At 36.6% G+C, this 15,416-nt stretch overlaps 1 protein-coding gene across 1 annotated transcript in view; it reads left to right on the top strand.

Annotated features, from left to right (window-relative positions):
- PHF14 (PHD finger protein 14) overlaps nt 1–14,627 on the top strand; it is a 208,993-nt gene extending 194,366 nt beyond the window's left edge. The window contains exon 18 of the mRNA XM_060108506.1: nt 14,487–14,627. Within this exon, the coding sequence (XP_059964489.1) occupies nt 14,487–14,561 (75 nt within the window). The 3' untranslated portion in view covers nt 14,562–14,627. The remainder of the gene's footprint in view (nt 1–14,486) is intronic.
- Nucleotides 14,628–15,416: the final 789 nt, after the last annotated feature.

The raw sequence follows: 15,416 nt of genomic DNA, 5'->3' as shown, positions 1-15,416 counted from the left end.
TTCATTGTTAATGCAAAGAAATGCAACAGATTTCTGTATACTAATCTTGTATCCTGCTACCTTGTTGAATTCATCTATCACTTCTAATAGTTTTTGTGTGGAGTCTTTAGGGTTTTCTACATAGAGTATCATATCATCTGCATATAATGACAATTTTACCTCTTCCCTTTTGATTTAGATACCTTTTATTTCTTTTTCTTGTCTGATTGCTGTGGCTAGGACTTCCAATACTATGTTGAATAGAAGTGGTGAGAGTGGGTGTCCTTGTCTTGTCCCAGAATTTAGTGGGAAGGCATTCAGCTTTTCACCATTGAGTATTATGTTGGCTGTGGGTTTGTCACAAATGGCTTTTATTGTGTTGAGATATGTTCCCTCTATACCCAGTTTGGCAAGAGTTTTTATCATGAATGGATGTTGAATTTTATCGTATGCTTTTTCTGCCATCTATTGAGATGATCATGTGGTTTGTGTCTTTTGTTGATGTGGTGTATCACATTGACTGATTTGTGTATGTTGAACCATCTTTGTGACCCTAGAATGAATCCAACTTGATCATGGTGTATGATTCTTTTTATGAATTGTTGGATTCAGTTTGCTAATATTTTGTTGAGAATTTTTGCATCTATATTCATCAAAGATATTGGCCTGTAATTTTCTTTACTTAGTGTCTGTCTTTTTGGTATCAGGCTGATGGTGGCTTCATAGAATGACTTTGGGAGTGTTCCCTCCTCTTCAGTCTTTTGGAAGAGTTTAAGGAGGAGTTAAAGAAGTTTAAGAAGTGTAAGTTCTTCTTTGTATGTTTGGTAGAACTCCCCAGTGAAGCCATCCAGTCCTGGACTTTTATTTGCAGGGACTTCAAAAAAAAATTACAGATTGTATTTTACTTCTAGTGATTGGTCTATTCAAATTATGTTTCTCCTTGATTCAGTTTTGTCAGACTGTATGTTTCTAGAAACTTGTCCATTCCTTCTGTGTTGTCCATTTTGTTGGCATGTAACTGTTTATAATATTTTCTTATGATTTTTATCAATATTTATGCATTATTGTTATTTCTCTTCCTTCAATTATTAATTTGGGTCTTCTCTCTTTTCTTCTTGATGAGCCTAGCCAGAGGTTTGTTGATTTTATCCTTTCAAAGAACCAGTTCTTGGTTTTATTGATTTCTATTTTTTTAATCTCTATTTTATTTATTTCCTCTCTTTATTATTTCCTTCCTTCCGCTGACTGTAGATTTTGTTTGTTCTTCTTTTTCTAATTCTTTTAGGTAGTAGTTTAGGTTGTTTATTTGGGATTTTTCTTATTTTCTGAAAGACCTGTATTTCTATGAACTTCCTTCTTAGAACTTATTTTGCTGTGTCCCATTGATTTTGTATGGTTGTGTTTTTATTGTCATTTATGTTGAGGTATTTTTTAAATTCCATCGTTGGCCCACTGGTTTTTTAGCAGCGTGTTGTTTGGTCTCCATGTAATCATTTTTTGTTCTCATTTCTCTTTCTGTGATTGATTTCTATTTTCATTCCACTATGGTCAGAAAAGATGCTTGAAATAATTTCTATCCTTTTAAATTTGTGGAGGTTTGTTTTGTGGCCTAGTATGTGGTGTATCCTAGAGAATGTTCCATATGCACTTGAAAAGAATGTGTATTCTGGTTTTTTTGGATGTAATGTCCTGTAGATATCAACTAAGTCTAACTGTTTTATTGTGTCATTTAGGATCTCTGTTGCCTTATTGATTTTCTGTCTGGAAGATCTGTCCATTGATGTCAGCAGAGTGTTAAAGTCTCCTACTATTATTGTATTCCCATCAATTTCTCCCTTTATGTCTGTTAGTATTTATTTTATGTATTTAGGTACTTCTCTGTTGGGTGCATATATGTTAACAAGTGTGATATCCTCTTCTTGTATTGATCTTTTATCATTATATAGTGTCATTCTTTGTCTTTCTTTATGGCCTTTGTTTTATTTATTTATTTTTAATTTATTTATTTTTGGCTGCGTTGGGTCTTTGTTGCTGTGCACAGGCTTTCTCTAGCTATGTTGAGTGGGTTCTACTCTTTCTTGTGGTGCACAGGCTTCTCACTGTGGTGGCTTCTCTTGTTGGAGAGCACGGGGTCTAGGCACGCGGGCACAGTAGTTGCGGCATGCAGGCCCTAGAGCACGCGGGCTTCAGTAGTTGTTGCGTGGGGCTCAGTAGTTGTGGCACATGGGCTCTGGGGTGTGCGGGCTTCAGTAGTTGTGGCGCACAGGCTCGGTAGTTGTGGATCACGGGCTCTAGAGCGCAGGCTCAGTAGTTGTGGCTCACAGACTTAGTTGCTCCACGGCATGTGGGATCTTCCTGGACCAGGGCTCAAACCCATGTCCCCTGCATTGGCAGACAGATTCTTAACCACTGCACCACCAGGGAAGTCCCTAGTCTTTATTTTAAAGTCTCTTTTGTCTGATATGACTATTGCTACCTTAGCTTTCTTGTCATTTCCATTTGCATGAAATACTTTTTTCCATCCCCTCACTTTCAATCTATATGTGTCTTTTTCCCTAAAGTATATCTCTTGTAGGCAGCATATTGTAGGTTCTTGTTCTGTTATCCAATCTGCCACTCTCTCTCTTGATTGGAGCATTTAGTCAGTTGACATTTAAAGTGCTTATTGATGATTATGTATTTGTCATTTTAAACCTTGTTTTCCAGTTGATTTTGTATTTTTTCTTTGTCCCTGTCTTACTTTTGATTTTCCTTTTGTGGTTTGATGGTTTTCTTTTGTATTATGCTAGAGTTCCTTTCTTTTTGGTTTTTGTGAAGCTGTTGTATATTTTTGATTTGTTATCCTGGTTTTCAAGTATGCTAACCCATAACTATACCTACTTGCTTTAGACTGGTAGTCATATAAACTCAAACACATTCTAAAAGGTCTACCTTTTCTTACTTCCCTCCCTGACATTTTGTGATTTCGATGTCCTATTTTACGTCTTCATGTTTATCCTTTTGCTGTTCATTGTAGTTATAATCGCCTTCACTGAATTTTTTTCATTGTTTTTTATTCTTGTACTGGCTTATTTAAGGGATCTTCAGTCCTTTTATATATTTGCCTTTCCTGTTGTGATTTTCCCTTTCCTGTAGATTCTTACTTCTTTTCTATTTAGAGAAGACCTTTCAATATTTCTTTTAGGATTGGTTTACCATTGCTATATTCTTTTAGTTTTTGCTTGTCTGAGAAATTGTTTATCTCTCCTTCTGTTCTAAATGATAATCTAGGTATCCTAGGTTGCATGCTTTTCCCTTTCAGGACTTTGAATATATCTTGTCACTCCCTCCGGGCCTGCAAAGTTCTGTAGAGAAATCAGCTGATTGCCTTATGGAAGTTCCACTGTAACTCACTGTTTTTCTCTTGCTGCCTTTATAATCCTCTCTTTAACTTTTGCCACTTTAATTATGATATGTCTTACAGTAGGGCTGTTTGGGTTCATCTTGTTTGGGACCTTCTGTGCTTCCTGTACCTGGATATCTGTTTCCTTCTTTAGGTTTTGGAAGTTGTCAGCCATAATTTTTTCAAATATATTTTTGATCCCCTTTTCTCTTTCTTCTCCTTCTGGAATTCCTGTTATGTGTAGATTGGCATGCTTTGTATTATCCCATAGATCTCATATATTGCTTTTATTTTTTAAATTTGTCTGTCTGCTGTTCTGATTGGGTGATTTCTGTTATTCTGTCTTCCAGATCACTTATTTCATTCTTCTACATTCTTTAGTTTGCTATTTATTGCCTTTAGCTCAGTTTTCACCTCAGAAATTGAGTTGTCTAATTTTGATTGGCTCCTCTTTATGGTTTCTAGTTCCTTGTTACAGTGATCTACATTTCTATTGATAGTCTTTCTTAATTCCTTCAGCATTTTTATTACCTCCTTTTTGAAATCAGGGTCTGGTAGACTGGTGAGGTCTGTATCATTGTTTGTTCATTTAGGGGGATTCTGTTGTTTTTTAAATTGGCAGTAGTTCCTCTACTTTTTCATTTTACTTATATTTCTCTGACTTTATGAATTTAGGAGAAACAGTTATCTACTGTAGTTTTAAAGGGCTGTTTTTATGTGTGAGTGACCCTGTGTAGACCATGTGAGTCCAGTATCGTTGGTGCCAAGGTTGTTTTTGGTATGGATGCTTGCCAAGTCTTTCCTCGGGGTGTGCTGGCCCTTGTCTCCTTGATAGATGGTGTGTTTGGTGTTTTGGTGACCAGACCCTGTGCTGGATGTTGGGCAGGGCCTCCTCTTTGCCCTGTGGTTCTCACAGCCCTGTTGGGGTTAGGGTCTACTCCCCCATTGTTGGAGTAGAGGCCCCAGATCCAATTCTGAGCTGTGGTGTGAGATAGGTGGGACTGGAGTGCTCCCTCTGGGAAAGGAGCCACTGCGTGTTCTTCCCCAGGAGCTGTCTGCCAGGATGTGTGACTCTGTGATGCTGCCTGTCACCTGGTGTGTGTGTCCACAGAAATCACTGTTGCTGCTGCTGCACTCAGGGGCCACCTCCACTACAGGAGCGCTAGTAATCAATCAGTCCAGATTTCAGCCCTGCCTCCACGTGAGCACCTGCGAAATTTGCAAAACCCATGGTAGCAGAAGCTATGCCCTGCTGTGAGCACACTGATAATGAGGCTGTTATGGCAGATCCACACCTCTCCCTTACTGAGTTGATAGTGTGACTCCGATGAAAGATCTGCCCTCCATCTTGCGCGTGCCCCCTGTTGTGGCCCAGGCCCACTCCAGGACCTTCGGGCTGTCTCCCCACAGCCAAACTGGTTCCTCTCCCTAGGTCTGTCTGCTGAAGCCCAAGTTTCAGCACCTAGCCACTGCACACACCAGGAGGTGCATGTCTCCAGCTGTGCTGGTCTCTCTACCCTGGTGGGCTGCAGGCCAGTTCCCACACTCTCCAGCCTCTGAAGCTCCCTGTGTGTTTCAGCACATTTCCCAGCTGGTGAAGGAGGTTCCCAGGGGTGCAGGTCCTGTCCCTATTCCTCCTCTTCTCCCTTTTCCCTTCATCTTACTGGTTATGTAGGGATCTTTCCAGCAGCTTTGGTTGTATGAGATCTTCTGCAACCTTGCAGTACGTATTCTGTGAGAATTATTCCACATGTAGGTGTATTTTTGATGTATTTGTTAGAGGAGGTGAGCTCCACATCCCTCTACTCCGCCATCTTGATCTCCTCCACCCAAATTCTTTTAATATATATAAAATGCCTTTTAAATCTATGTTGCATTAAACTCCTCATTGTATTGTGAAGGATAAACAAAATGCTATCACATCCTATTGAAGAGGGCACTTCTTCCACAATGGCCAGTTCCAGTATCAATGGCTATTGCTTATATTAATAAATAAATAAAATATGCTACATATAAGTATTTTCCAGCTTGTATAATGAACTCAGTTATTGCTGAATAATTTCTAGTCATAAAACAGTGCATGTATGACTGGAAATTTTAATGAGCCAATCACTGATTTTTATACAACCTAGAAATTTCTTAGCTATGGAACTATAATTTGACTGGTGAGCTTGCATATCTTAAACATTTTTAGACTTTATTTTTGCCTCATTTTTGCTTGATGGAATTTTTTTAACTCCTGGGAATTTAAACCTGTATGTGTATGTTTAGAACAAAAAATAAAACAACATAAATTTAGAAATGTCTATTCTCCTTGAGTACCTGTGGGAAAAGTAGAGGTTCATATGTATTGTCTTCAAATATTAGTACATTTAGGATTTTTGAAATGTTACATTTAGTGAATAATAGATGATTTATGCAAAAATATTTTCTAAAGAGCCTCTTTAAATGTTATTTCTTAATATACCATAATCTTTTAATTCATATACATTGGACTTGTGCTATTCTCATTTGAAAATATACTTATATTGCCCCCTTATAGAATTTGAGGGGTTTTGTTAATTTTTCTCTATAGTCAGTACTGACTACCCACCAACTTCAAAAGCAGGTAGCATTTTTTCTTCCAGTTTGAGATATAATTGACATACAGCACTCTATATGTTTAAGGTATACAGCAAAATGATTTGATTTATATACATCGTGAAGTGATTATCACAAGTTTAAGTGAACGTCTATCATCTCATATATGCACAAAGTTAAAGAAATAGAGAAAAAAATTTTTTCTTGTGATGAGAACTCTTATGATTTACTCTCTTAACAGCTTGCATATATAACATACAGTGTTAATTATAGTTATCATGTTGTACATTACATCCCTAGTGCTTATTTATCTTATAAGTGGAAGTTTGTACCTTTTGACTACCTTCATCCAGTTTCCTCCCCATTCACTTCTCCTCACCCCACCCCCAACCCAAATCTGATCTCTTTTTCTATGAGTTTATTTGTTTTTGAAATTTAATTGACGTCCAATACTGTTAGTTCCTGTTACATAACATTCAGTATTTCTGTATATTTCAAGGTGATCACCATGATAAGCCTGGTTACGTATGTTAGCATACAAAGATGTTACATAGTTATTGACTATATTCCCCACACTGTACATTTCATCAAAAGCAAGTAATATCTTTTAAACCAAAGTGTTACAGATGAAGGAAAGTTAGGGGCCTCTAATGTTCATTTCCAGCATACACCTCTATTCTTATTTCCTAGATATTAGATAGTCTGCCAGAGAAGGAAAATATTTTTATCTTTAAGATCATAAGTTCCACAGGGGTTATCAAACATAAGCCTTATACAGGAACTCATCTGTCAGAGAAGAAAAGAGTGTGATGGTATTCTTAGCGCCAGCAGGTTAGCACCATCTTAAATGTATCTTAAATACCTAAAAATTCATATTATGAAAGTTACGCTTTTCTTCATGTTTATGAGAAGATATAAGCTTATAGAATTAGGTTTATGCTCATTAAGTGTCTAACCTAACTCACACTTACCATCCATCATTCATTTTCTTTTTTCTAATCCTATTTTGCCGGACTCTTACCTTGCACTCACTGTTCTTCCTTTCCTTTCCTATAAATATGCCCTCCCTAGATGACTGTACCAATCCTTAGGGCCTTCCTTCCCAGGTCATAGAGATTCTCTCTTGATCTGAAATCATACATGGGAAATCCAAAGTCTTATTTTTAACTGTCCCATTTCCATGCCACCAAAAGCCACCACAAAGAAGTAAAAAGTAACAGGAGGAACTAAAGACTTAGAAAAGCAAACCTACTTTACTAGATCTGCTCCAGAATCACAAATTGAGAGATGATTGCTCAACAAATGAAATAGAATTATTCATATATACTCATATGTGAAATTAGAAATATATTACTGTCCTTTTATCTATCTACTTGCTATTAAAATAAAAGGCCATGATTCTGTAATATTAGGTAATGGGATATTTCTTTGATTAACTATCATTTGAGTCACTAAGTAGAGAAAAAAGGTAGAAATTTACAAAATAGCTCCATTTTGTTTAATGACTTACGTGTTTGAGCTAGGTTTACTAAGAACATCCCAGGTTACTTTAATTTTACAATGTAGCCCTAGACTTTTTTTTTAAATGTATCTTTTGTTTATTTATTTTTGGCTGTGTTGGGTCTTCATTGCTGCGCACGGGCTTTCTCTAGTTGCAGCGAGTGGGGACTACTATTCGTTGAGGTACTCAGGCTTCTCATTGCAGTGGCTTCTCTTGTTGTGGAGCACAGCCTCTAGGAGCGTGGGCTTCAGTAGTTGTGGCACGTGGGCTCAGTAGTTGTGGCTCGCAGGCTCTAGAGCTCAGGCTCAGTAGTTGTGGCACACGAGCTTAGTTGCTCTTGTGGGATCAACCCTTGAACCCTTGTCCCCTGCACTGGCAAGTGGATTCTTAACCACTGCACCACCAGGAACGTCCTAGACTTTCTAATTAAATATGCAACTTCTGTCATAAGAACTTCTTATGGTTTTTACTGTGAATTTAATTAAGCATTTCTTGTAAGTTCATTTCAGCATCTCTCATGGCCCACTGAAGTTGAGATTCAGTTGTAAAATGGTAGATTAATTGCCTTTTGTATTAAATGAAATAAGAATCTCAAATATGCAGCATCAGGAAATTTAATTGTGGTCTTCAATTGCTTATTCAGTGCATTGGAAAACTGAATACAGAAGTACAGAAAAAAGGGCCAAAGGTTGTTAAATGTAGCACATCACACACATTTTGCACTTTACTTAATGATCCAAGTGTTTATTACTATGAAGTAAATGCACCATTTAAAGAATTAGAGTGGAATTGTAAAATGTTAAAAACTCTAATTAATTTTAGTCTGAAGCATGCAACATGCTCATTTTTTCCTAAAACATTTTCATTATCGTATTTTTCCAGGTATTAAGAAAAATTTTTTCCTTATTTTGCAGCACTAGCATATTTTCTGTATTAAAAGCACAATCTTTTTTTTTTTTTTTTTTCTTTTTGCGGTATGTGGGCCTCTCACTGTTGTGGCCTCTCCCGTTGCGGAGCACAGGCTCCGGATGCGCAGGCCCAGCGGCCATGGCTCACGGGCCCAGCCGCTCCGCAGCATATGGGATCCTCCCAGACCGGGGCACGAACCCGTATCCCCTGCATCGGCAGGCGGACTCTCAACCACTGCGCCACCAGGGAGGCCCTAAAAGCACAATCTTAAATGCTATTGAGAGTTATATCTGGTATCGTTTTTTTTAAAGTTTATTTTATTTATTTATTTTTGGCTGTGTTGGGTCTTTGTTGCTGTGCGTGGGCTTTCTCTAATTGCAGCGAACAGGGGCTACTCTTCATTGCGGTACGCGTGCTTCTCATCGCGGTGGCTTCTCTTGTTGTGGAGCACAGGCTCTAGGCACACAGGCTTCAGTAGTTGTAGCACGCAGGCTCAGTAGTTGTGGCTCGCCGGCTCTAGAGCACAGGCTCAGGAGTCGTGGCTGATGGGCTTAGTTGCTTTGCGGCATGTGGGATCTTCCTGGACCAGGGCTCGAACCCGTGTCCAGGTGGATTCCTAACCGCTGTGCCACCAGGGAAGTCCCTCTGATATATGTTTTAAATGAATAAAAGAGAGTGGTTTTTGACCTCAGATCAGAACAATATATTATATATTGCTTTTCTATACTTAGTCTACAACTAACAGAACAGGTTAAGTGTGTCTTCATATTTTTCACCAAAAGCTGTGTATATACTACAGTTTTAAAAGGACCATTATTAAAGCATACAGATAATTTCAACTATTAATTTGAATCCAATTACAGTAACTTTTCTCTGATTAAAGGAATATTTAAAATCTAAAGAAAATATCATAAGAAAATAGAAATATTTTAAGTTAGTACTTAGTTGTACCTTCTTACTTTATTTTACTGTTTATACCACCATGTGTTTTTGTCTGCTGTGAATAGCAAATTCTGTAAAGTAAAAACAACTGACACCATTCTCTTTGAAAACAGACTCCCATTATGCTTACTTATTTCTGGAAATAAAGCTTATGTTTTCTAATTGTGAAAGTAATCTGTGCTCAGAGTAGAGATGTAAGATAAATGCATGGAAGCACAGACAAGAAAATAAAAATTAATAGCATCACCATTATAAACATTTGAGGTACTTAAGGAATTTTAAATAGAAAAATGGAAAGCAGTTTACTTTAGCTGTGTATTTTTAATGTAGAGGTGACAGTTACCTTGAATTTTCTTCCACATAAAATCTTTGTGCATACATCATACTTACTTTGAATTTAGAAATCTTTCATTAAGTAGTCATTTCTGTTGTTTTTTTAAATCTTTTTATTTTGAAATAATTTTAAACTTACAAAAAGCTACAAAAATAGCACAGATAATTCCCATTTGCCCTTCATCCAGCTTCCTGTAGTATTATTATCTTCTACTGTTCAATTATTTTATAGAGTGTTTATCTGATGTTTTCTCCTTACTAGAATTAGGATCATGCATTATTGGGAAGGATACCACAGACCAGGATTAATGTGCCCTTTTTAGTGCATCTTACCGAAGAGTTAATGTTAATATGTATTACTGGTAATGTTAACCTTCATCATTTGGCTAAGGTAGTGTTTGACAGATTTCTCCACTCTAAAGGTACTCATAAAGTCATCTTTAAAGATATAATGAAATAATGGGGAAAGTTTGTCCCTTTGTATAATCCAACCTTTAAAAGAAATAATTTAAAACTTGACAGTCTGTAGGGTAAATACAGAGTCATCTGTATTCATAGACTAATTTGAGTCCAAATATTACCTGAGCAGTAGAAATTCCAGCTGCTAAAATAATTGCTCTTTGTTTGGAGTTGGTTACCTCAAGAGAAGGGAAAAGCAGGAGTGGATAGGTTTTATTAATTGACATCAATTCTTTGAACTGTTATGAGTCAAATTTGTAAATAAGGGAAAATAGAGGGCCTTCTCTTACAGATTGATGCTGCAAGCTGAGTAGTATTTAAACAGACTCTTGTGGGTTTTATTTGGTGGTAAAATGAATCTAGTTTAGATAAAAATGGCAGTATTTTTACTTACTTCTCTGTTATAATAACTCTTTTAGTCTCATGTTGCCACCTGGAGCATTAGCCCATAATTACATGGTCCATGTGTGCTTAGAAATTTTCATTCTCCTCACTACAACAATGCTGTCAGTGTACAAAGAGCAGGAAGGCCAAGGAGCCACATTTAACTATTTGGCATTATGAGCGTTATTGTTATGTGCGTATTCCTGAAATTCCACATGTAACTAGCAGATCTGCAAGGGTGCTATAATCAACATGTTTTCTGGAGTATAAATTAACAAGCTTAAACATTAAGAGGTAAACCTGTCTGCTTTCCAGCAGCCCCAAAGGGTACATTTTCTTGTTGGCTGCTTCAGAACACTTCATGAAACAAATGTCAAACTTGTCAGGGCTGTCACTAAGAAAATGATCCGTGTAGCAAGGGTCTTCTTTCACTGGGAAAAAAACAGATGTCTTATCTTAGCAAAGAGTGACAAAAACCTACCATCTATCAGAAGAAAATTTTGCCTGCCTTTAATATCCAGTAGTGAAGAAATACTTTGGTAAAAAAATTTCCTTTCTTTGCAGTTTCATTCATTATGCATTCACTTGTGAATGATATTTGATTTGCTGCCTGAGCTATTTTAACGATTTTATTAATCTTGAACTGTTATAAAGTTCTTATAAAAATTGATGTCTAGGGCTTCCCTGGTGGCGCAGTGGTTGAGAGTCCGCCTGCCAATGCAGGGGACACGGGTTCGTGCCCGGGTCCGGGAGGATCCCACATGCCACGGAGCGGCTGGGCCCGTGAGCCATGGCCGCTGAGCCTGTGCGTCTGGAGCCTGTGCTCCGCGACGGGAGAGGCCACAACAGTGAGAGGCCCGGGTACTGCAAAAAAAAAAAAAAAAAAAAAAAAAAAAAAAAAATTGATGTCTATAGAGAATGGGCTTGAGGACACGGGGATGGGGAAGGGTAAGCTGGGACGAAGTGAGAGAGTGGCATGGACATATATACACTACCAAATGTAATATAGATAGCTAGTGGGAAGCAGCTGCATAGCACAGGGAGATCAGCTCGGTGCTTTGTGACCACCTAGAGGGGTGGGAGGGAGACGCAAGAGGGAGTGGATATGGGGATATATGTATATGTATAGCTGATTCACTTTGTTATAAAGCAGAAACTAACACACCATTGTAAAGCAATTATACTCCAATAAAGATGTTAAAAAAAATTGATGAGTAAACTTAGAAACACAAATTAGCACTTCCAAAAAAACAAAAAGAAAAAAACAAAGCAACTTAAATCCTTTCTGGAGCTTTAATATATCTAAATTCCAGTGTTTTATTTACAATGGTTAAAGTCTTTGGCTGTTATTATTTTGATGATATTATACCATAGCAATTACGATGTGTTGGACTCTAGCAGTGGATTAAATGCCTTCTCTGCCCCTCCATAATCCTCTTCTGTATCCAGATCACAGCTATTCTTCTTATACAAAGGAAGAAAGAGATTGTATCTTGTTAACTTACACAAATAGTTTAAAGGCATAGAAAGGCAAGATATTTTAAGACATTTTCTCTGCATAAACTTTTGTACCTGTCCTGAACAGGAAGCAGTATTAGACATGCATTTATTAACTATACTTTATTACTAAGAAAAATTCAACAACAAAAAGACTGACATTATATGAAGAATGTTAGTTAATTATGAAAGTAAATATTATAGATACTTCCTAGTACTCAGGATCATCAGGGTAACCAAGCTTGTTAAACCAGTAAGTCATATTGCTGTGGGAACTTAGCAGACTGTCCACATGATAAAGCCTCCACTTTTTCTCAAAAATTAAAGAATATGAATTTGATAAGGGTGATTTTGGCTTATGATGTTTCAAATATTTTTGCTTATTTCTGTTTTCAATAATGTTTTAGTAAATTCAGAAGTGTAACTACTGGATAAGGAAGGATATTATGCTTTTCCAAATTACAGACCTCTCTCTTTTTTTTTTTTTTCTTTTTGCGGTACACGGGTCTCTCACTGTTGTGGCCTCTCCCGTTGCGGAGCACAGGCTCCCGACGCGCAGGCTCAGCAGCCATGGCTCACGGGCCCAGCCGCTCCACGGCATGTGGGATCTTCCCGGACCGGGGCACGAACCTGTGTCCCCTGCATCGCCAGGCGGACTCTCAACCACTGCGCCACCAGGGAAGCCCCAGACCTCTCTTTTACTCATTTTTTATTCCACTGTTTCACATAGTTCAGGAAACATTTATTGGACCCCCCCATATACTAAATGTGCCCTATTAGGTGGTAGGAATATAAGATAAAGAAGATAAAGCCCTGCCTTGAACAACATATAAACAAATTAAGTGCTACCTAACAAAAATTTCTTGCCACTTTTACCTGCTGTTTTAACACTTTCTGTCAGTGTTTCACTGACAGAAGACAACAGTGGAAAGTGTGGAATAGGATTTGCTTTTTATTGGGTTGTAATTAAAGTGTAATCTCTAGGGACTCTTATCTTAGACTCTTAAAGTGGAAACTACCTGTTCATTAATAGATTTTCAAGAGTCAATTGAACATAATATCTCTATTCAGTAGAGACAAATTGGAAAAAAAATTAAACAGCACACAGTGGCTATTATGCTTAGATAAATATATTAAAATTACGTTGCCAAAATTGATAGTCAGAAACCCCATTCCTTGCAGCCAACATATCTGTAATGATTCAGGTTGATTGATAATTTCTCTGCTTTCCTGGTGTTGACAAAGGCTAAATCACAGGTGCTGTTGAAATTTAGAGACAGTGTATATAAAGGAAGCTTTCTCCACCTTAATGTTTATGGGCAAGGGTGTGGTTTTTCGTGGAAAACAAATATATATATATTTGTTATATATATATATATATATATATAAAACATTTAACATATATATGTTATGTATAAACATAATATATATATAAATATATATATGTTTTATATATATAACGTTAACATATATATAACAAATATATATTTGTTTTATATATATATATATATATATATACCTTGATTTGCATTTACTTAATAAAGTCAGTTTACTAAGCAAAGCTTAATAATAATTTAATTGAATTTGGTTTTTATACAGAGACGCAGGGTGATGTGTAGTGATATTGATGTTATTACTGCTGTCCAGAGATACTTAAGAAATTAAGCTACTCATACTTTAATTAACTCAGTAAAGAGTTAGACAGTGTTTTGTACTTCCATTAATAAAAATGAAAGGCCTATCAGAAATATTAGGAAAGCATTAGGTGTTGTTGAAGGAACATATATGATGAGATGGGTTATAAAATGTAAGATGAAATATTTTTCCAGATTCTCATTATTTATACTTTGGAGGTCACCGTTTAATATTGAACACAAGATACACTTCATTCCTATGGAAGCAGACATTATGATGTCACTTTATTTATTCACCATGTTCCACAGGAACCTGCTATGAATTATGAGGCCACCACTTAGAATCGAAACTGTAGAAGAATATAAGCATTTTGTCGCCTCATGTGCCCATTTTAGAGTTTCCTATTTTAGTACTGACTGGTCTTCAGATAACATGGTGGTGCAAGTAATTGGAAAATTGGCAGACCTGTCAAGAAAGTATTCTGGGTGAGACCAAAATGCCATGCTGGATACATAAAATGTCTCAGAAGTTAAATTTACTGTTTTTTATCAAATAGTGAAGTAAAAATATCTGATTGACCCCCTAAAAATGACACTTTTTAGTAGCAGGTGTTTTCAAAAGTAATTCTTAGGTCATTGATAAAATAAGTTGTTTTTAAAAACATACAGAAATTTTTAGTCACTGTGTAGTATAAAACAGCACCCACTGTGAATGTTAATGTTTAAATGTTGCATAATTGTGCCATTTTGTTTATAGCCTTTCCCCTACGATTACTGGAGTCATGATAGTTAATTCTTCAGAGAAATGAAGTTAAAGTGTATTAAGTATAGGTGATAAAATGCCCTGAAGTTTATATTTTAATGTTTTCTAAAATTTATTTCACAGGAAGATGAAAATGAAGCTGAAAGAAAAAATACATCTCAGGAGCTCAACATGGAACAGAAAAATCCAAAGAAATAAAGGATTTTCTGTAGTGTTTTGAAAGGTTTGCAACTTATGTAGTAGCAGATGAAATTTCTAATTGTAAAATGTTAAATTGTAAAATCTAATTTGCAAAATGTTCTCAATAAAGTCATTGAAAATGAAATAGGAACATGCGTTTGGAATTTGTATTTTTTAAGAGCGATTTAAACTTTTATATAAAAGTTAGACCGTTAGAATATTTTTTTAATTCTTTACTGAAACGTGAGAATAAGAGACAGAATTTTATCTGTTACCCAAGTGTTAACACATGTGGATGACTTAAAAAAAAAAAAACTGAAAGTCTTTTCCCCTTACAAGCCTCTGTTGTCTTCTTCAAGGACCTTAACAGAATTCCAATTAATATAAAAGTCCAACATAGTTCAAAAATGAACAGGAAATGCTTGCATGTGAAAACACTGAAAACCAACCTCTGCCACAAGATTAAATACCATTTTCTGATTTCTGCCAATGTTTTTGGAGATGTCTTTGGTTATTTAAAGCAGAGTTTCTTAAAATGAGAAGCAGAATTTCTTAAAATGAGAAGCAGAACTTTGGAAGGCTTATAAGAGAATGCCAGCATACACTTCTTCCCTGTGAGAATGAAATCTGTATACTTAGCCTGGAGCCATAGTTTTATCACAAGCATCTCAGGAGCTCAGTAAAGGTGTGACAGTGGGACAGGCTGGCAGCTATGATACAGTAGGCTGAAATGGGGAAAACTGCAAGTAGGCAAGATAGAAAATTCATTGATGTATAGCCTCAAATAATGTAACTGTGGATATCAGGAAAACGGCTATATCCCACAGATTAGACTCCCTGGATGAATTTTGAAGCAGAGTTTGAGCCAAAGAA

The sequence above is a fragment of the Mesoplodon densirostris genome, chromosome 9 (assembly GCF_025265405.1).
Source record: "Mesoplodon densirostris isolate mMesDen1 chromosome 9, mMesDen1 primary haplotype, whole genome shotgun sequence".
NCBI classification, from domain to species: Eukaryota; Metazoa; Chordata; class Mammalia; order Artiodactyla; family Ziphiidae; genus Mesoplodon; species Mesoplodon densirostris.
The sequence above is the reverse complement of the archived record's forward strand: the minus strand, read 5'-3'. Positions and strand labels throughout refer to the sequence as shown.